Below are 23,954 nucleotides of genomic sequence, written 5' to 3' on the forward strand. Positions count from 1 at the left end.
TTAGTCTTGGTAATTTAGTGAAAGTATTACTACACCTACAGAGATCCTTAGGTTGGCAATTCTGATGTGTAGTTGAAGCAAGAAACTATGGCCCTTAATGTTCTTATTCCATGTTCTTATTTCAGCTTTACCTAGCACGTACTCTTAAAAATAAAATTTTGCAAAATAGCCGTTTATAGGGAAATTAGTTGTTATGGCTGAATCGTGCTGCAACTAAATTCATATGTTGACGTCCTAACCTTGACTCCAAATTATGACTGTATTTGGAGACACGGTCTTCATAGAGGTAATCAAATTAAAATGAGGTCATGACAATGGGCCCAGTCAATAAGTCAAGATGCCCAGTGTCCTTATAGGAGAAGGAAGTCTGGACATGGACACTTACGAAGGAAGATAGGAAGATAATGTGAAGACATGTGGAGCAGATGCTCATCCACAAGGCAAGGAAAGAAGTCTAGAACAGATCCTTCCCTCATGACCCTCATGGTTTCAGAAGAAACCAAACTTGCCAAAACCATGATTTCACATTTTTAGCTTCCAGACTGTGGAGAAATAAATTTCTGCTGTTTAAGCCACAGGTGACAGAGTACTTTGGTAACGGCAGCCTTAGCAAACCAGTATGTTAGTCTGTCACTGTTGCACTTTCCAAGTGGTGCTGCTGCTGCTGCTGCTGCTAAGTCACTTCAGTTGTGTCCGACTCTGTGCGACCCCATGGACTGCAGCCCACCAGGCTCCTCCGTCCATGGGACTTTCCAGGCAAGAGTACTGGCGCTAGTGGTACAGAATTCACCGGCAATGCAGGAGATGCAAGAGATGTGGGTTTGATCCCTGGGTCAGGAAGATTCCCTGGAGAAGGAAATGGCAACTCACTCCAACAGTCTTGTGAGGGAAATCCCATGGACAGAGGAGCCTGGCAGCCACAGTCCATGGAATCACTAAGAGTCAGACATGACAGAGCACACACACATCACTGTTGCTATATAGTCAAACATGAATAGTATCTAAAGATATTTTTCAAATCTTCTACACAACTTGGTTGTGAATGCATGTCAATTTCTGCTCCTTCCACCATCACTTTCATCCTTAAAATGCTATGTATTATTGACATGGAGACGTGGACCATTTAAAAATTAAGAACAATTCAACTCTGTATCTACCTTGTTTTAGTTTAAAGGACAGTTTCCTTGCTGTCTGCAAGCAAATGAAAGCTGATATGTAAGGTCTACTTTGACAGAAAAATAAGTATACTTTTTTTTAATTAATGAGAAATAAAAGTTCAACCGTCTTTATTTTTTAGAGAAATAAACATTAAATATTAAAGAGCCAAAAACTTAAAGTGTATCAAATATAAAGAATTTCAAGTCTACTTTAGATAAAATTAAGTATTTTAAGAAGAATATGGGCTTCTGCTTCAGACAAAAATGGAACAACAAGGAGAGAATTTACCCTCTAGCATGAAATTAAAAAATCAGACAAAATATGCGAAACAATGGTTTTCAAGACATTGGCTATCAGGCAACAACGGACAGTGATCCATAAGGGTTGGGGAACGAATGATGTGAGCCCTGTGACTGGTCCAGTCTATTGCGGTGAGGGTTTCCAAGCTGCGGAGTAAGGAGGAACTCGGGAGGAGCCTGGTACTCTCTGAGGTGAGAAAATGGAGCTGAAAATCCAGATAGAGAAAGGTCAATAGAGTTCAGAAGGCTGAGTACTTGGGAGAAGAGAGCTGTACTGTACAGAGACAGAACTCTGGATAGGGGCAGAAGGTCCCACTGAGAGTCTTGTGTAGAGTACTGATAGCACATATAAGTTGAGGAACTACAGAGGTCATAGAAAGAACCATCTGAAATGATTCCAGGGAAAAGGACCCAAAGTCTATGTGGAGCAGGTAAAGTGTCCCTACAACACAGACCTGGGACAATACATAGGGAACTGGCTAGAGAATGCTGAGCTGCTTTGCCTTAGTAGTAGGGAGAGATGGAAATATATTATTCTAGGTTTTTACACAATAAAAGAAGTGGTATATTACTCGAAGGTAGACTGTAAAACTTAAATGTGTATACTATAAACCCTGAAATAGCCACTGTAATAACAAATTTAACAAAAAGTCAACAAAGGAGACAAAAAATAGAATTATAAAAAATATTCAATCCAAAAGAAAGTAGAGAAAGGGAAAAAAGAACAGAGAATAGGAAAAGAATATGTAAGAAGGAATAAGCTCATGTTCTTCTACTCGGCCATCTTGCAGGCAAGTTAACAGAAAGAATATAAACCCACATAACACATTTAATAATACCAAAAAACAAAAGCATGTCAGGCAACCTAGTCATACTGGGAATGAACTTAGCACTATTTAGTAATACTGTTATGAGTAGTTCATTTTTGCCCATATAGCAGATTAAGAGAAAAACTGAAGAACAGATACTACACCAGTAATATTGAGCAGTAACAAATGAAAAGTATCTTTAGAATTCATATTACAGGTTAACTAAATATCATCTCTCTTTTTTAACTCTTAAAGGAAAAAAACCTCCCTAGAAATTACTTATATATGTACATGTCATTCCATGATTATTCTATTCCATTACCCAGAATATCCATCTTCCTCTATGAGAAAAAGGGCAGAGGAAAGGAAGACAGAGGAAGAGAAAGAGAGGAAAGAGGGAAAGGAAGAAGAGGAAGAGGGAGGGAAAAAAGACTGACTGATTCCTGATGTGGAGGATTTAACATAAACATATGCTTGTCTCTTATGACTTGTCATAGGGTGCAATTTATTAGACATAATCATGTGAAATGCTCCATATTATCAAGATGATATTACATTTCTTTAATAAAATAAAGAGTTAAAAAATCATTTTAAAATCTTCAATGATATCTGGTATGGGTGATCAGATTAATTAAGGTGCTATTAAAGTACACAAGTTACGTGGACACTGAAATCTGTGACATTAGTGATGTGCAGCAAAAGTGACTATAATTACCTTCATCACTTAAAGACATTACCCTTTAAGATCAAGAGGCTTTAAATCCATTCATTTTCCAAGTAAAAATAGTGGTAATAGCCTAATTAACCTTTATCCCTTTGAAATTCATCCTTGGAGACAGCATCAGCACAGGCATCAAAGAACTTCTGTAGAGTATCAACTTGTCTACACAGTATATCTCTAAAGGTTTCCATTTCAGCCAGTTTCTCACGTAAACTGTGGCCCTTCTGCAACAGAGAAAATGGGAGGATGGAATCCAAGTTAACAAAATTAAAATTTACTTAGTCCCATGGGATTTCATCATCTTTTAATTTAAGGTCTATATCTTACTACTGAGGGCTTGGGGTAGGAAGAGTTGTCAAGTTCAATGTAGTATTTCCAGGGAAAGACTTGAAACTAATTAACTGTTTGACAGTGATAAGCCTGAAGGAAATGAGAGAAATAAGCCTGACAACTTGCTAATATTTAATATTTTCAAATTAACATTGTGATTAAAAATTATGAAAGTTTTTTTTCAAAAAACTATTAAATAAGTTCTGCTTACAACATTCAGTACTAAACTCAATTTATGCTGCCATAACTTAAAGCAGTCATAATTACAAACCTTGAACGAGGAGGTGGATGTTGCAGAATAGCCACTTGCTCCGGATACCAATGACACCATGGAGCCATGTCGACGCAAGCTGGATTCAGATCCATATCCAGATTCAGTCTAAAAAGGAAAGTAAACTACATGAAAAAATTAAATAAAAAATACTTAATCATCACAAGAAAAAACTTTTTAACCATGTCAGGTGATGAACATTAAGTAAACTTATTGTAGTAAGCATTTCACAATATATACAAACATCAAATCTTTATGCTGTAAACTTTAAACTAATACAATGTTACATGATCAATTATAAAACTGGAAAAATATTTGAGAAAACAAAAGTTTCCATATAAACTAATAAGGTTATTGTAAAAAATTAAAAAATAAGGTTATTGGAACAATAATTAGAAATAAGAGTTCACTCAAGAAATATAGGCAATCCACTGGCATAAGCAATGTGTTTCAATTGCTAGCTGCCATTAATTTAGAAATTTACTGAATACCAACTACATGCTGGGCTAGTGGGCTAACCGTTTATAATAGGAGAGCTACCTATAATAGGTAAATTCATGGAGACAGAAAGTGGAGTCGTGGTTATCAGGGAGCTAGGAAGATAGGAGAATGAGGTGTTAGAATCTACTAGGTACAGAGCTGGATAAGATGAAGTTCTGGAGATAGATGTGATGATGGTTGAATAACAATGTGGATAAATTTAATGTCACAGAATTGTACAGTTAAAAAGCTAAAATGATAGATCGTCATTCATATTTTACCATGGTAAAAAATTTTGGTGGAACAAGGACCAAAAGGAAAAAAAAAAGGAAACTTGGAGTACTTTAACAAATTACTTATCCTGACATAGCTCAAATATCTCTGTCTCAATGAAGCCTTTCCTATTATTTCAGGTAGTTTGACTCTGTATTCTCAACATTCTTAACCTATTATGATTATGGTATCTACTACTCAATTTTAATAGTTATATTTCATTACTACTTCTGGACTACTGGACTCTGACCTTCTGTAAGACAGTTGCAATTTTTTCCATTTTTGGAGTGACCTTAACAGTTCATGACACAAAGAAAATCCCCAATTTTCCCAACCTATTTTGTCATCACACGATAGAAGGCTTTATTTAGACTCAGCACTGTGATCTAATTTTGAAGAACTGCTACTCTTTAGGGGTCCCCAACCCACGGTGCCACAGACTGGTACCAGTACCGTGGCCTATTAGGAACTAGGCTGCAGAGCAGGAGGTGAGGCTGGTAAGTGGGTGAAACCTCATCTGTATTTACAGCTGCACCCCACTGCTGCAGTTGAATCATCCTGAAAGCATCCCCTGATCCCATCTGTGGAAAAATTACCTTCAATCAAACAGGCCCCTGGTGTCAAAAAGGTTGGGGACCCCTGCTTGAGAGTATCATTTTTGTATCTCATCCTCCCTAGGAAAATGCAGTACTTCCCTTGTGGCTCAAATGGTAAAGAATCTGCCTGCAATGCAGGAGACCTGGGTTCGATCCCTGGGTCAGCAAGATCCCCTGGAGAAGGAGACAGCAACACACTCCAGCACTCTTTTGCCTGGACAATTCCCTGGACCGAGGAGCCTGGTGAGTTACACACAGTCCATGGGATCGCAGAGAGTTGGACATGGCTGAGCTACTAATTTTCACTTTTCAAAAATATAGACAAAGGAATTGAACATTTGGAAAAAAATAAGTTTCAAATACCTAAAACCTGTTCAAGTATTTAGGGTCTCTGATTACTTTCTATAGATTTTAGAAGTACCGTGCACAATTTTAATCCTAGTCATAAACTTAAGAAGTAAAATAATACCTAATCATTTTTAGCATCATACCTAGCATATGCTTCCCAAAGTCCAAGCTTCCAGCACATACTGGTTGTTAAAGATTCAAAATAAAATTATCATACTTTAATAATGATTGTTCACAAAACATTCTAGCTATAAAGGTACTGCAATACGTTCTTAACTGTGAATTTACCGACAAATTACACACTTATGTTGTTCAGCTACTCAGTCGTGTCCAACTCTTTGCGACCCCATGGACTGCAGCACACCAGGCTATCCTGTCCTTCGCTATCTCCCAGAGTTTGCTTAAATTCACGTCCATTGAGTTGATGATGCCATTCAACCATCTCATCCTCTGTCACCCTCTTCTCCTCCTGCACTCCATAAAAGTGATGACTAGATGGAATCAAAGCTCTTCTCCAAGACTTGTTATCACCCTACACCACTCCCTATCTCAAAGCAAAGCAATATTTTAGTAATAAGGTAGAAATTACAAAGTAAGCATTTTGGTGCCAGGGAAACTATTAATGAAAGGATTAAGTATATGCATTGTATATAAGCTACCTCAAGAAAACTGACTGTTAAAAAAAGACAAAGTTATAGTTCATGAGAAAAGCAGGCCAGGGGACAGTGGGGACACTAACTACAAAGATAAATTTTGGTGAGAATACATTACAGTTGTCAAAACTCAAAGTGTCCAGTTAAACTGATACATTTTATAAATTGTACCTCAATAAAATAGCTAAAGAAAAAAAGGTAAGCTTGTTTCAGTATAACAGAATCCCAATAAAAGAGAATTCTAATTACAGAAATCATATAATTCATTAAAAAAATAAGACTTTTTTTAATCAAATAATGTCCTGGAACAAAGGCACTGACCTAGGTTTCTTGCGGCTCTAGTTTCTGTTTCCCATCTGAAAGGAGTACTAACTTTCTGAGCACAGTGTTTCTACATTTTAACTGCTGTACTGTTTTGGCAAAGTTTTTCATAGATTTAAATACAGAAGACTGGAATTAAAAATAAGAAAAATCTCTTGGACTAAATAGATTTAATGGACTATTAAATGTAATGGACTAAAAATATAAGGCACTTCAGAAGTCACTTGTCTCAGATACTTGTATGTCATTCATTTCTAACCAGTAATTAATTCAAACTGTCCATGTAAATATAAAACTCATAATTTTCAATCAAAATTTTATTTAAAAACAATTTTAGATATTTATTTAAAAATATTTAGAACCAAACAATTTGAAATTCAAATCCAAATACCCTCTCCATTTACATGCTTTTTATTAATGAGTCCTAAACAGAGTAAGTCAAAACTTTAAGATCTTGAAACAAAATACAAACACTACAAAGCTTTACTAAACATTTTTTGACTCTAAAAGATACTTCTTATATTCTTGTCTGTTTCTTCAGGTTCCACTATTTCAAAATAATAATATCTCCTTACAACAAAGGCATGACAGAACAAAGACTCTACTATAGCAATAATGTTGCTGTACATTTTAAGTAATGGATAGTAAATGAATGTTGAGTCTGAGCATTTAGAATAACCATGTTTCTATTTCTAACAAAGTTTCACTGAAATAAATTGTATTATAAATTATATATATCATTCTAAGGGAAAAAATATAGTATACTCATGAATATCAATTTCATTTTATTCAGTTTAAATAATGGGGGTTCATTTGTCATTCTGTGTCAGTAACTGCACTGGGACAACTTTAAAAACAATCTAAGTGCTTAACAAATATATACATGCACATACAAATGAATCACCCCTGTTTAAAAACCAGTCATTCTGGAAATGCCTATCATTCTGGCAACAATGCATCAAAGATTCCTAGGTACTATTATAATATTGAGAGTAATTTTATGATACAGCCACAAAATGGAGCTATCTAAAATCATTTTGGGGAGCTGCAGAATATAAATTTTAAAATGGCCTTACTACTTTAAAGGACTAGCTACAAACTGTATAACTAAGCTTGACTGCCTTTCCTATTCACATGACATGGCTTAATTTGGTACTGCATTTCTCTCAAAAATCTGTCAAAGATATCAATATTTTTCTTTTATTTTTAATAATTAAAAATTTTATTATTTATTTATTTAGTTGGCCACGCTGAGTTTTATTTGTGGCATGGAGGATCTTTTTCTTTTTGGGTTGCGGCATGCAAACTCTTCGCTGCATGTGACATCTAGCTCCCTGACCAGGGATCCATCAACGCTGGGCCCCCTGCACTGGGAGCATGATGTCTTAGTCACTGGATTACCAGGGAGGTCCCCCAGGGATATCAATGTTTTAAAAACATTTTGTCACAGGGGCTAAAAATTATTCTAAAGGGTATAAAACTACTCTGAAAAGCTGCAATGTTGTTGACATCTATTTGGGCTTTCTAAGATGTTCACCTTAAAGGCAACAATACTCAGCCTGAATTTATCATCTGTGTTTTGAAGGTGGGGTGAGGAAAATGGGAAGAAAGTTCTTTATGGTCACAATGGATATACACTGTTAAATGTTCTTAAAAATTGTAACATGCTTTCAAAATTTTATTGGTACAATTTTAGGGATAATACATTAAAGGTACATAGCTTTTTTTCTTAATCCCGCTTTTCCACATGAAAAAAAGTGGAACTTATTTACAACCTCTAATCACCAAAATAGTATTTTTTAAAACATCGATTTCCATCTAAAATTAATAATGTGGAATTCAAATGAAGTCACTACAGGAATATTTCCCCCTTTTAACATATATGCTTTAAGATTCCCTCACACAAATTGCTTTACCAAAAAAAACCATGATGGGATAGCTGTTTTGTAAGCAGTATTCATCAATGTGTTTTATATAAACATAAAATGCCATTTTGGTTCAATGACATATTTACTGAACATGTCCTATATAGTACAAGGTGGGGTTCTTTTAAATATTACAGTAATGAGACCACACTTTTATTATAATACTCCTCCTCATTTTAGGGGGAGGAAAAAGCATAATCTTTTGGCCACCAGAGGGGGTCAGTAGCACTCTGGTGTTTTCCAAGCAGTGTACTTGGAAAGTTGATACAAAGGTTACTATTGGTCAAAGTACGACAGTAACCTTCATACTAAATCCCTTACTTTTACCTTCTGTATCTTGATCTTTTGAGAACACTGAAGATCACAATAAATTAAATCATACAGTTCAAAGTTACAGGTTTTAAAAAGGACCAGAAATGCCTAAGAACTAATTTGAAAAGAGAACTCTAGGGACTTCCCTGGTGGTCCACTGGTTAAGATATGCAGGGAGCGCAGGTTCAATCCCTGGTTGGGGAACTAAGATATCCCACACGCCACACCACAGGCCACATGTCACATTAGTTTGGCTCATTCACACAGGAGATAAACATCTATTCTCATTTTGCACAGTCTGTTCATCAGCCCATCTACACTCTGAAAACAGTGGTATAAGATACAAGAAAAAAGCTCATTTATTTTTTCATAGCACTTGCCTTCTGAAAAGCTTATTCCTTGTCCTAATAATATTCTCCAGGAAGAAGCAACCAAAGAAACTGAGAAAGAAATGAACTTCCTCATGGTGTCAAGAATTCTGTTTAGTGGCATAGGTCTACCCGACACTGTCCCTTTCCATTTTAATTATGGGAAAAGAGAAAAGAGAAGTAAGACTAAATGTTAACATAAGAACAAAGGAGTATTTTCCAGAAACTGAAACTCTAAAACTCTTAATAAAACCAAATGCGCCTGCCGTGTTGCCAGTATCCACAAATCTACTTTCAATATCATTTTAAAGCAAACCACATGAGAAGCAAGACACCACAGCCAAGAGAACAATGTAATCAACAGGATTATGGCTTAAGTATCATAATAAGTTGCAACAGCAATAATTTTGCTTATGATTCCAGGTAAACAAATTATTAATATTTGCTATAATAGAATTTGGTACAATTTCACTTACATTAAAAATCTGTTCAGCCTTTCAAATATGTATGGCTCCCCCTTCAGAAGCACCAGCCTCTGAAGTGCAAAGAGCACAGGAGCAGGAGGACACGGGCTTGACGGTCACTGTCACCACCAGACAGCCAGCCCAGTCAGCCATTACCTTCTGGGGCTTATTTTTCTTATCTTTAAAATGATATAGCTAGTCTAGAACTACAATTCTCTATATCAAGCTGAAAACACCAAAACTTAGGCTAAAAATGTATATATCCAGTGGAGGCCCAAATGTTCAACAAAGGGGTTGAACCAGCTGGAAAGATAAAACATAACACAATTTATTCAGAAAATGACACTAACAATGTATCAGATGTAGGAAGGGTTGAACCTACAATGATTTCCAGAAAACTGCATTATCTCATATATCAAAGAAAATTTAAAATGTATTTTAAAAAATTGTATTGAAGATTTCATCCATTTCTGACTGCCTAGAACCCAGCAGCAATATGGATAAATGAATAGAATATATTTGCTTTCTCTCAAGATATTTTTCTCAAACCACAGTGGAATGCTTCCTAGTCATTCTTCTATCACAACTGAAAAACCACTATCTCAACCGATGAGTGGATAAAGAAGTTGTGGTACATATATACAATGGAATATTACTCAACCATAAAAAGGAACACATTTCAGGCAGGTCTCATGAGGTGAATGAACCTAGAGCCTATTATACAGAATGAAGTAAGCCAGAAAGAGAAAAATAATATTGTATAATAAGACAAATATACGGAATCTAGAAAAATGGTACTGAAGAATTTATTTGCAGGCAGCAATTGAGAAAGAGACATAGAGAACAGACTTATGGACATGGGGAGAGGGTGAGATGTATGGAGAGAGTAACATGGAAACTTACATTACCATATGTAAAATAGATAGCCAAGAGGAATTTGCTGTATGTCTCAGGAAACTCAAAGAGGGGCTCTGCATCAACCTAGAGGGGTGGGTTGGGGCGGGAGATGGAAGGGAGGTTCAAAAGGGAGGGGACATATGTATCCCCATGGCTCATTCATGTTGAGGTTTGACAGAAAACAACACAATTCTGTAAAGCAATTACCCTTCAATTAAAGAATAAATAAAAAAACAATTATCAAATAAAATACCTCATTTGAAGGTCATTTATGGAACTTGGTTATTCATTTTTCATTTTCTTCTAATAAGCACAAGATAGGCCTTCATTTACAGAAGTATCTAAGTAAGTAGTGTTGTAGTGAGATAAGGCTGGAAGGGTTAACTATGGCCTTACTGCACATCCTATTTAAGTATTAAAAGAAGGCTAGAGGGGTAAAAGAAAATAAGACACTGCCTACCACAATCCAAAGAACTACAACAGTGCCCAAATATGATACTACAGAAGTAGAGAGTACCAACAGCAGTGACCACTCTCCTTGATTTCAGACATTCCTCTCTTGTACTTATAATAATACATATCTTGTTTAATCTGTAGGGGAAATTAGACTTCTCAGAAAGCTACCAAATATATCCTCTGCACCAAAAGCTTTCTTTAATGGGAATTTTAAAACATTTATTAATTAACTGATTTTTGGTTGCACCAGGTCTTCATTGCTGCGCACAGGCCTTTCAAGTCACAGAGCGTGGGGGCCACTCTTCATTGCAGTGCACGGGCGTTTCTTGTTGTGGAAAACAGGCTCTGGGGCACATGGGCTTCAGGAGCTGCAGCAGGAAGGCTCAGTAGTTATGGTGCACAGGCTTAGCTGCTTTGTGGCACGTGGAGTCTTCCTGGACCAGGGATCAAACCCGTGTCCCCTGCAACTGGCCAGGTCGATTCCAACCCACTGTGCCACCAGTGAAGTCCACCAAAAGCTTTTTAAGAACCCAATCTGTGTCACAAAAGATGATTCCAAATAAACTAACTTTGACACTCTGAAATTCAGTCATCATCTGTTTTTCAAATCCTTCCCCTTGTAGGGAGTCTAGAAGCCCAGCTGTTTTTTCTTAATTACATTAAAATGGAGATAAGAAATAACAGATAAATCAAACGAGGCTGTATAAAGGCAAGTTGTTTAACAATATTTCCACTCTAGCTTTAGAAAACAAGTACTAAAGGATAGGAGAGATCTTTCTTGTTTTGCCTTGAGAGGAAGGCTGATGAAAGAGTTGAGCAATTTTACATGGATATTTTATATATAAATCCCACAGAGCCAAGCTGGATGAATTATAACACCAATACCAATAGTAAAAGCTAATACTTAGGATACTTACTTTGTGCCAGGGCTGATGCTAGAGCTTTAAGTGAATTATCTCATTTAATCCTTTTAAAAGCCTAAGTAAAATGGGTACTAATATTAACCCATTTTGTAGGTGATTTTATGTGATGAGTTGCACAACTGGTAAGTAAGGGAGCCAGGATTTAATTCCAAATTCAAGAGCCCATGATGTTAATCATTACTGTACTGCCTCAACATCCAGAGATTCTGCTTCTACTTCTTTTAAATCTGTCCATTTCACTCTTTTCCCACTGCTGTTTTCCAGCTGTGGTCATCTAGTATCTCATTTGGATAAATCCTCCAGATTTCTAACTACTTTTAGTCTAGTTCCTCTTGAAATCTTTTCTAGTGTAGCCAGGGTGGTACTTTAAAAACAGACATCTGATACTTCACTTTCTGTTTTAAATCCTATTTGGCTCATATTTCTCCTTGGATCAAGTTCACACACTGCTAATAAGTCCCTGTTAGAGGCAGAAGTACAATTAAACTAAACTACTGTCAGCCTCCCTATTCATTTATTATCTATTATTTAAAATGTGTTTAGTCAGTAAAGCTATAATAAAGTCTTTTGTTCTAGCCTCTGTTTTTTGTAGAGAAATACCTGTTTTGAAACAGTGGAACTTGAAGAAGTAGACAAGGATATAAGAAGTGTGCTTCATAGTGAAGAAATCTTTAACAATACTTTGTAATATTTATATTACATCATAAGTGCTTAGTAAGTATTAGCTACCATTGCTTCTTCACCTTTGCACAAAGTCAGGATATTCCTTTATATCTCTACTTGAGAAACACTTTTACAGAGGTAAATAAATTTAAAAGTAGCTAGCAGCAGATGTAACAAAATACCAGCACTGCTCATTAACTATCTTAATTCATGATTTGCTGAAGAAAAGGGGGCCAACGTATATTTGCTTTTAGAAGGAAGTTTCATAGGTATAAAGTAAAAAGGTCATAATTTCATTCTTTTTATCTAACTGCAAAGAGATGAGAGTGGCAAAATAATTAACGCTACTTTTTGAGACTCCTTTAAATGTCCCAATAAGAGAAAAAACAGGGTTAATATGTCTAAGTAGTATTTTCTGCTGCTGCTGCTAAGTCACTCTAGTAGTGTCCGACTCTGTGCAATCCCATAGACGGCAGCCCACCAGGCTCCCCCGTCCCTGGGATTCTCCAGGCAAGAACACTGGAGTGGGTTGCCATTTCCCTCTCCAACGCATGAAAGTGAAAAGTGAAAATGAAGTCGCTCAGTCATGTCCGACTCTTAGCAACCCCATGGACTGCAGCCCACCAGGCTCCTCCGTCCATGGGATTTTCCAGGCAAGAGTACTGGAGTGGGGTGCCATTGCCTTCTCCAAGTAGTATTTGCAGGACTGTTGAAATGTTAAGATGGTATTTGGCCAGGGGACCTGAACTATTAATTCTTTCCTGCAAGGATCCTGAAAGAAATACATGCACATAAAACAACAGTCAGCAAATGATCATTCTTAATTACTCTGGGGCTTCAATCACAAACCAAACTTTTCTAAAAAAGACATGCATTCTTTTCTCAGGGAGTAAGGGAGGAACGAAATCTATTTCAAACACAAAAAGATCCTTGTAACTTACTGTTGAGTGAAGGAAAAGCTACAAAGTAGTATGGAATCTAAGGTGTACATGCAAAGAAATTATCTGGAAGAAATCTTTATCAAACATGAAGAGTGGTCATTTCTATGTGGCCAGAATTTTCAATTTCTTTTATATAGTTTTCAGTATTGGCTGTATTGTTTGAATTATTTACAGTAATCATGTATCACCGCTACAAAAATAAAAACAAAAAATGTAGTCATAGAACACATGTTTAATCTATCTCACTTAGAAAAGGTTAAAAATTAATGAAGCTGGTAGAGATGCAGAGCAGAGAAAGAAAGATCTACACATTTTGTAGATAGAATGAACGTCAGTCTGGGAAATAACCTGACAACATGCAACAAAAGTGCTAATATCCTTAAGTAGAGTAGTCCTACTTCTGAGAATCCTTTATGAGGACACAAATTACAGAAAAATACTTTATGTAGGAAGGGAGTAAAAACTAAATGCAAAAAATAATTGAAACCATCTAAAGGCCTAAGAATAAGCAAATGAGTACCAAAATTAAAATATAATGAAATATTAATGAAGTTGTGTTATAAGGAGAAAATGATGTTAGAGTTAAAAAATCAACAACAGGATATAAACTTTGTTATTTCCATAAAGTTACAGGGGCAAAATGCACAGAGAATACGAAGGAAATACACCAAAATGAAGAACTGTCTTGGTTATAAGACTGATGGTAATTTTGTAACTTCTTCCTTTTAATTAATAAAAGTTACTTTAAAAAAACCCAGGGCAAGGGGAGCCAATGAAATCTGATCAATACAACTATTTGCAGGAATGGTTTTAAAAGACTTAAGAATTTTTAGATCTAACTGTATGGAGAAGATTCTTTTTTTAAGGAGATTGATGATTTATTTCTTAGTATTCAACTATGCACCCATGAGAAAAAAGCTGGAACTAACTACAAAGTGGAGTGTATTACAAAAAATTGAGGTTTGGTTCTTGGAATAATGTTACCACTCACTAACCAATGTTCTCATAATCTGTGCAATCTCACTTTTATGCAAAATGGGAATAATACCTACACTTAAAGACTTTCCACAGGATTAAATGATAACACTGGTTAGTTACAGTCTATCCTTCTACAGATCAAGGCGGGTGCTACTGAAGAGACCAAGGGGCTAAGAAATAAACACTGATACATACATATTCCTGCCAACGATCACAACTTGTCTGTCAAGAACATGAACTTGATATATGACTGAAAAATGACGGAATTTTTTTTTTTGAGGATAACATTTTAACTTAAAGAACATTCATCTACTTTGCTACCTATTCTTATGATTCTTAACACAATGCTGTCTTTCACACCTCAATACCACACAAGCCCAGAATATCTATCACACAATTAAGACAATGAAAGCAAAACTGTTTTTCAGGTATTTGGTAAAAAGGCATGTTTGATGAAAACGAATAGTTTTATGTACCTTGATTTTTTAAGAAACATTTTCTTCCAGTGAATGTTCGATATACTCAGCAAGTAAAATGAGAAAATAGTTTCCACTGCTGTCAATATGCATAAGCCATGCCACCCACCACTACATTTCCGTATCAGATAGAACAAAAGCAGAATCGCATCTGTCCAGATGACTGTCAGAAATCTTCCCTCCTGACTGAATAAAAATTCAAATACAATACTGAACACTGATTAAAAAAAAAAAAACAAAAAAACAAGGACTTTAATAGTACAAAGCTTCATTTATCTTTAATATTTTCTAAAACTAGCAATATGGAACCTTTATTCAACTCCAGATTAACTGTCCTTTTCCCCCCCTCCTCTTTCTTATCTAAAGAAACATTTTGCAAGCAATTTACAGACTTAAAAAGATACAAGGAATCAGCGAAAAATCTAGTAATATTTACCTGAATTGTTAGTAGCAAATATGTGGTAAGCATTACAACAACATGCGTTTGGTAAACTCTATACATCTTCAAGAAAACTAGAGATACCAAGGGAACATTTCATGCAAAGACAAGCACAATAAAGGACAGAAATGGTATGGACCTAATAGAAGGAGAAGATATTAAGAAGAGGTGGCAAGAATACACAGAAGAACTATACAAAAAAGATCTTCATGATCCAGATAACCACGATGGTGTGATCATTCACCTAGAGCCAGACATCCTGGAATGTGAAGTCAAGTGGGCCTTAGGAAGCATCACTATGAAGAGAGTTGATGAAATTCCAGTTGAGCTATTTCAAATCTTCAAAGATGATGCTGTGAAAGTGCTATACTCAACATGCCAGCAAATTTGGAAAACTCAGCAGTGGGCACAGGACAGGAAAAGGTCAGTTTTCATTCCAATCCCAAAGAAAGGCAATGCCAAAGAATGTTCAAACTACCACACAACTGCACTCAACTCACGCACTAGCAAAGTAATGCTCAAAATTCTCCAAGCAGGCTTCAACAGTACATGAACTGTGAACTTCCAGATGTTGCAGCTGATTTAGAAAATGCAGAGGAACCAGAGATCAAACTGCCAACATCCGGTGGATCAGCAAAAAAGCAAGAGAGTTCCAGAAAAACTACTTCTCCTTTATTGACTATGCCAAAGCCTTTGACTGTGTGGATCACAACAAACTGTGGAAAATTCTTCAAGAGATGGGAATACCTGACCTCTGACCTGCCTCCTGAGAAATCTGTATGCAGATCAAGAAGCGACAGTTAGAACTGGACATGGAACAACAGACTGGTTCCAAATGGGGAAAGGAGTACATCAAGGCTGTATATTGTCACCCTGCTTACTTAACTTCCATGCAGAGTACATCATGTGAAATGCTAAGCTGGATGAAGCACAAGCTGAAATCAAGACTGCTGGGAGAAATATCAATAACCTCAGATATGCAGATGACACCACCCTTATGGCAGAAAGTGAAGAAGAACTAAAGGGCCTCTTGATGAAAGTCAAAGAGAGAGGACAATGAAAAAGCTGGCTTAAAACTCAATATTCAGAAAACTAAGATTATGGCATCCAGTCCCATCACTTCATGGGAAACAGATGGGGAAAAAATGGAAACAGTGACAGATTTTATTGGGGGGGGGGGGGGGGGTCCAAAATCAGTGCAGATGGTGACTGCAGCCATGAAATTAAAAGACACTTTGTCCTTGGAAGAAAAGCTATGACCAACCTAGACAGCATGCTAAAAAGCAAAGACTTTACTTTGCTAACAAAGATCCATCTAGTCAAAGCTATGGTTTTTCCAGTAGCCATGTATGGATGTGAGTTGGTCTATAAAGCAAGCTGAGAGCCGAAGAATTGATGCTTTTGAACTGTGGTGTTGGAGAAGACTCTTTTGAGTGTCCCTCGGACTGCAAGGAGATCAAACCAGCCAATCCTAAAGGAAATCAGTCCTGAATATTCATTGGAATGACTGATGCTGAAGCTGAAACTCCATTACTTTGGCCCCCTGATGAGAAGAACCAACTCATTGGAGAAGACCCTGATGCTGGGAAAGACTGAAGGTGGGAGAAGGGGATAACAAAGGATGAGATGTTTGGATGGCATCACCAACATGATGGACATGAATTTGAGTCAACTCCGGGAGTTGGTGATGGACAGAGAACCCTGGTGTGCTGCGGTCCATGAGGTCACAAAAAGTCGGACATAACTGAACAAGTGAACTGAACTGATGACATTGATACTTGTAAGACCTTTTCAAATTTTCAATATTCACCTGATCATGACAACCCACTCCAGTCTTCTTGCCTGGGAAATCCCATGGACAGAGGAGCCTGTCAAGCTATAACAGTTCATGGGGTCACAAAGAGTCAGACACGACTTAAGTGACTAAACCACTATGCTCAGCTTTAGAAGATAGTACAAAATTGTTTTACCAGTGTATATCTGTTGCACACCATCCTCATCAACATTTGGTATTAAATCTTTTATTTTTTAAGCTACTCAGGCATATGGTGGTATCACTGTGCTCCCTGACATCTAATGGCATTAACTGTTGACTACCTTTTCATATGCTCATTACCCATTTGGATATGCTCTTATGCTCTTTATGAAGTACCAGATCAAGTCTCTTGGCCTTTTTTTTTTTTCAGTTGCACTGAGTAAACTTTTCTCATTAATTTGTAAGACCCTTCCTGCCTTTTTGACATAAAATGTTGTCAAGTTATTTCTCCTCACCTGGCCACATGGTTAATAAGATTAGCTACCTAAATATCTTCTTGGTTCACTGTTCTTGTAAAATCCTGATTCCTCCTTTAATAACTGGTAAAAGATAAACACCTTCCTAGATAGAAGAACCTGGCTGAAAACTACAAATCAATGACATTTATTCCCTCTTTTTAGATTATAAACTTCATTAAGTATTTAGGCAACATTTGGAAGCACAAAGTGCAGGTGAATTCAGCTTTTGACTGCAACAAAATTGCAGGCAACAGAAACTAAAAAAGTTATTTTAAAAGCCTTTGACACAAGTATTTTTATTCTAAAACACTAAGACTATTAAAGAGAGTTAGTATCTTGTTTTCTTCCTTGATTTCACTAACCTTAAAAATCATGATAGTTAGACATTATCTATATTTAAGTGTTAAAACATTTTACTAACCATTATGGATTATTGCCTTTTCATACTGTCCATGGGAAAAGGCAATAATCCATAATGGAGGAGAAGGGGACGACAGAGGATGAGATGGTTGGATGGCATCACCGACTCAATGGACATGAGTTTGAACAAGCTTTGGGAGTTGGTGATGGACAGAGAGGCCTGGCATGCTGCAGTCCATGGGGTTGCAAAGAGTCGGACACAACTGAGTGATGGAACTGAACTGATGGATTATTGCAAGCAATCAAGCAAGTAACTTCCACTTTTAGAATCAACCAAATTCCTCATTTTAAGGAGAGAAACATCCAGAGACCTAATAAATGCTGGTTAATCAAGTTCAGTTGTTATATCACCTACTTGGGTTTTTCTACAACTTATCTGAGAAAATGGCAAAGCCCTGACTACTCCAGCAGCTAGTACTGGGTCTGCACTTCCCTCAACAATTAAAGGGCTTCCCAGGTGGTACCAGTGGTAATAAAGAACCTGCCTGCCAATGCAGAAGACAAAAGAGACACAGGTTCGATCCCTGGGTTGGGACAATCCCCTGGAGAAGGAAATGGCATCCCACTCCTGTATTCTTGCTTGGAAAATCCCATGGACAGAGGAACCTGGTGGGCTGTAGTCCATGGAATTGTAGAGTTGGACACAACTGAAGCAACTGGGCACAATTAGAACTCTTGAATATAAAGGAAAAGTATAATTTGATTCCATCTTCTTCCTTTCATCACTGTGGTGTGATGCAAATAAGGTAAAAGAAAAACTGGTTCTAATCCACTGAGCCCATAAATTACTTACATAAAGTATACACTAAAAACTAGTTGTTGTAAAAGTTTTATTTGCATTCTTAAACCTTCATCAATTTAATCAGATTCAAAATGAAAAGCTAAGTTTACATGATAATCATTTATAAAGCAGACAAGTTTAGAATGAGCCTCTAGTACCTGTTAAGAAATTTCTCCAATATTATAGTTGGTTAAAAAAGGCAGAGGACTTCCCTGGCAGTCCAGTGAAAGACTGGAAAGAAAAGAACAGAAACCTCCAATTTCCCCAGCCAAACCTATCAGGGAAGCCCTAACAAAGGCCTAACAGCAAGAAAAGGCAATGGAGTGGCAGGGCCATCTGACGACATCAGAAGAGAAAAAGACAGGTCCACTGTTCCAAGTGTACTGTCCAGCCATCATAAGGACAGGTGGTGTCATGGAAGTAACTCTGAATTGAACTGAGTGAACTGGAATGATAGGAACTCAGATCATCTCTGAAGTACTTGCTTTATCATGATCTGGTTATTCTGCTTGCTTGTTTGTCTTTTGTGTTTTTTTTTTTTTGGGGGGGGAAGTAAACAATGCATTATGTCATCTTTCCTTCTTTAGGTAATTTACCAAGGTCACACAGTTGTTATATAATAGTGTTAGGATTTAATCCCATATATGTCAGACCCCAGTCTCCAGTGCTTAAACACTACAATGTAACACTGTTATGGCAATCCATAGGCAGAAAGATGAGTTCATATTTATCCTGTATATATATATGGTATGTATATGGTAGCAGAACTCAGACAACACACACTAACCTGCAGGAAGTGAACCTGTAGGAACTATTTTCAAGCATTCCGCCAACGGTAACCAACAGCACAATCAACATAAAATTGAATCCTAAGAGTCTACTTACGAAAATGCAGTACAGTCTCTGGCAAGTCACTTAAGTTTAATCTAAACCTCAGTTACCATGTCTGTGAAATAATATTTCCCTCATCTCTCACGGCAGTAGATAGAAAATAAAGTACATGAAGTACAATAATGCAATGATTAGTACCTGGTGAACCTCAAAATAAACAATACCTCCTATCCTCATCAAGATACCTTAACAATTTGATTCTGAATATCAATCTAAGAATGCTTGCTTAAATAGTAAAATTACCAAGTTTAGGTTCCACATTAATATTTTTTAGCGATTTTGAAGCATGAATCCGAAAACATCTCACTACCTTCCTGCTCCTGGTCTATGGGAAGAAAAAAAAAAGAGAAAACTTTTCTGGTTATGTTTGATGATAGCTTTTGAATTTTCTCCTTCCCATGTCGGTTTAATAACTCAATTTATTTTTAGAATTCAAATTCAGTTTAAATCTTCACTGATACGTTAATTGGTACATATTATTTTACATTAAAATTTAACAAATATTAATAACAATGATTTTTCCTTCCTTGTTTATGAATAAACTATATTTAGAAATAAGAAAAGAAAGTTTATATACTGTATCTAGAACCTTGCTGCTGAATCTAAGAAATTAAATTTACCAAAGCTCTGTTACCCAGAGTAAGTCACAATGTTCTGATGGAGACTTAAAGACCCTATCTATCCATTATTCAAAGGTGCAAAGAAATCAATGATATAGAAGAAATATATGCTTTATGCATCATTCTTCATACAAAGAGGAGAAACAAAATGACAACCTGCAAAGATTCCTGAACCAGCTTCACTATGAAGAATGAACAAAATCAAATACGCTTATTTAAAACAGAAAAAAACTAGTGCTGTAATCTAAAGCAACTAAGCCAACCAACATCATCTCAGTTAAAAATACCGAAATTAGTTTTAATAATGCCTTTAATCATTATTAAGAGGGCTGGCCCTGACAACTACACAAAACAGACCACTCTCTTTAAATGCACATTTAGCAACTCTCATTGAATGTAGAACTCTTTATCCATAAAAAACATGGTATAATTTCAGTGAATTTGTGACTTCAAAACTCTTTCTTTTCCCACTATGTCATAAATGGGAAAAAACATCAGCCATTCTGGTAAGTAACCTTACATATATTATTTCATGTCTTCCTTAAATACATTAAGAAGAGATGACAGCAAGGTCACATACGTCATACATGGCAGAGTCTGCAGTGTCAGAATTCAGGTTAGCCCCGTTTCAAAGTACTGAGATTTTAGAATTCTAGCTTATCTCACTTTTATTTATTTGCTTTAATTTTTACTTAACTATAGTTGGTTTATAATACTGTGTCAGTTCAGGTATACGGCTTCACATCCTTCTCCATTATAGGCTATTACAAATTACTGAATACAGCTCCCTGTACTACACAATAAATCCCTGTTGTTTATCATATATATAGTGATGTGTGTATGTCAATCCCATACTCCTAATTCGTCCTTCCCCCTTCTGTTTCCCCTTTAGGAGTCACAAGTTGTTTCCTGCACCTATGAATCTGAGTCTGTGTTTTGTATTACTAAATAAGTTCATTTGTATCTTCTTCTTAGATTTCACATATAAGTGATATCACACAATACTTGTCTTCCTCTATCTGACTTTCTTCACTTAGTGTGATAATCTCTAAGTCCATCCATGTTGCTGGAAATGGCAGTATTTCATTCTTTCTTGGCTGAGTAATATTCCATTGTATACATGTACCACATCTTCTTTATCCATTCATCTATTGATAAGATATTTAGGTTGTTGCTTCCATGTCTACTGGGTCATCTTTTCTTTAAATAATACAAAACAGTTTACCATTTTTACACCATTTCCTGAGGTGATAATATCAAGGTAACTAAGATTCACAAAATGCTTTAAAGTAATATAATTCTAAAGTTAAAACAAGGACAAAAGGAAAGCATGAAAGCCAGATTTCCTTAGGCTGGGAAAATTTATAATTAAGAAATAAACCTAATGCATGATCACTATCAAGAAGAAAGTGCCTGCAGTATCCCAGGCCTGACTAGTTTTTCTCGTTGTATGTATGTGTGTACATGTTTTGTGTCTATTAAATAACCAAAACAGCTGTTTCAACTACAACTCTGTGAAACCCAAATGAACAAGTACAGACAAGTATATGAACAAATTCAGTTTTCTTAAGTCACAATCAGGAATGGCATGGTGAATTTGTAACTTTCCCTAGTCCTTGTTTTACCATGAAATACTGAATTAGCTAATAATAAAGATTTTAAAAAATATATTTCTTTAGCCTATATACCAATTATTCATACAGAAGTCAAAAACTAGCTTTAAATTTCAAGACTATGGCTTATACATGTATTTAAGAAAGACTTTTTCAAAGTTTATTAGAAAACTTTATATTTACCAAAATTTAACAATTTACAAATGATTATACTAAGGATTTACCCAAATGGTTACAAATGACAATAAAAATTAACACTGAAGCTTTCAACATTAGGATTTTATAATCTGATGTTATTCCAAGAATCCTTTTACTCAGATGATATAAAAGGCATTCATTATGAAGCAAACTCTAAATAAAAAACAAATTTATATACAAGGGCATATTTTGCTTTAATCATTAATTTAAAATATTTATCATCGCAATCCTTTAGTATAACTCAAATGTTAGAAACAAAATCATTTCAAAAATTTACACCTGTATTGCTTTATTTTACAACCCAAAATATTATGTTCAACTATTCAGTACACAAGCACAGATCAAGATTCTTTTAGAGGTGCTCACTGCGAGTGTCTTGCCTAAGTCTCCTTAGATAGGTAAACACTAGAGACCTACCTTGTGCTGTTCAATGGCATCTATCCACTGCTGTCTGTGATCTGGATCTTGAGCACGAAGATACCAAACACTATCATTTACACTAATATCAAATCGGCATTCATCAAAATCATGAGGCTGTGGAAGAAAAAGGGAGAAAAGGAAAAGCAAAGGTAATTATATTCTTAGAAGTGTTATACTCCACAGAAAAAACATGAACATACCCATTCTGCCCGGTGAGAGACTCTTGTTATTCTTTTTGTACTCAAATAACTTTTTGAAGATATTTCAGATAAAGAGCATAGCAAGCGTATAATTACCAAAAACCATGCTCATTCACTATTTCTACAAATGAACTGACACATGAACTACAGACATGTTTTTAAAAAGAGGTAAAATATTTTCCATCAAATGCTTTGAGTCAGTGTAAAGTAGTGGGAAAACATCTATTTCTGCTTTATTGACTATGTCAAAGCCTTTGACTGTGTGGATCACAATAAACTGTGGAAAATTCTGAAAGAGATGGGAATACCAGACCACCTGACCTGCCTCTTGAGAAACCTATATGCAGGTCAGGAAGCAACAGTTAGAACTGGACATGGAACAACAGACTGGTTCCAAATAGGAAAACGAGTACGTCTAGGCTGTATATTGTCACCCTGCTTATTTAACTTATATGCAGAGTACGTCATCAGAACTGCTGGGCTGGAAGAAGCACAAGCTGGAATCAAGACTGCCAGGAGAAATATCAATAACCTCAGATATGCAGATGACACTACCATTATGGCAAAAAGTGAAGAGGAGCTAAAAAGCCTCTTGATGAAAGTGAAAGTGGAGAGTGAAAAAGCTGGCTTAAAGCTCAACATTCAGATCATGGCATCTGGTCCCACCACTTCATGGGAAATGGGGAAACAGTGGAAACAGTGTCAGACTTTATTTGGGGGGGCTCCAAAATCACTGCAGATGGTGACTGCAGCCAGGAAATTAAAAGACGCTTACTCCTTGGAAGAAAAGTTATGACCAACCTAGACAGCATATTCAAAAGCAGAGACATTACTTTGCCAACAAAGGTCTGTCTAGTCAAGGCTATGGTTTTTCCTGTGGTCATGTATGGATGTGAGAGTTGGACTGTGAAGAAAGCTGAGCACCGAAGAATTGATGCTTTTGAACTGTGGTGTTGGAGAAGACTCTTGAGGGTCCCTTGGACTGCAAGGAGATCCAACCAGTCCATTCTGAAGGAGATCAGCCCTGGGATTTCCTTGGAAGGAATGATGCTAAAGCTGAAACTCCAGTACTTTGGCCACCTCATGCAAAGAGTTGACTCATTGGAAAAGACTCTGATGCTGGGAAAGATTGGGGGCAGGAGGAGAAGGGGATGACAGAGGATGAGATGGCTGGATGGCATCACTGACTCGATGGATGTGAGTTTGAGTGAACTCCGGGAGTTGGTGATGGACAGGGAGGCCTGGCGTGCTGCAATTCATGGGGTTGCAAAGAGTCGGACACGACTGAGCGACTGGACTGAACTGAACTGAAAGTAGTGGGAATATCACTGAAAGCACAATTTTAAAAAGGGCAAAAGTAAGTTTTACAAAAGACATTTACTGATATTTTTCTGCTTTCATTATTCAAAAGTAAATTCTCATCATCAATAGTCTTT

At 36.4% G+C, this 23,954-nt stretch overlaps 1 protein-coding gene across 2 annotated transcripts in view; it reads right to left on the reverse strand.

The window, feature by feature from the left end:
* CERT1 (ceramide transporter 1) overlaps window positions 1–23,954 on the reverse strand; it is a 129,047-nt gene that overhangs the window by 63,563 nt on the left and 41,530 nt on the right. For both annotated transcript variants that reach the window (XM_055536591.1, XM_055536592.1), the window contains exons 4-6: window positions 22,316–22,432; window positions 3,589–3,696; window positions 3,073–3,211 (exon numbers count right to left, since the gene is read on the reverse strand). In XM_055536591.1, coding sequence (XP_055392566.1) covers window positions 3,073–3,211; window positions 3,589–3,696; window positions 22,316–22,432 — 364 coding nt within the window. The remainder of the gene's footprint in view (window positions 1–3,072; window positions 3,212–3,588; window positions 3,697–22,315; window positions 22,433–23,954) is intronic.

The sequence above is a fragment of the Bubalus kerabau genome, chromosome 10, assembly GCF_029407905.1.
Source record: "Bubalus kerabau isolate K-KA32 ecotype Philippines breed swamp buffalo chromosome 10, PCC_UOA_SB_1v2, whole genome shotgun sequence".
Taxonomy (NCBI): Eukaryota; Metazoa; Chordata; class Mammalia; order Artiodactyla; family Bovidae; genus Bubalus; species Bubalus kerabau.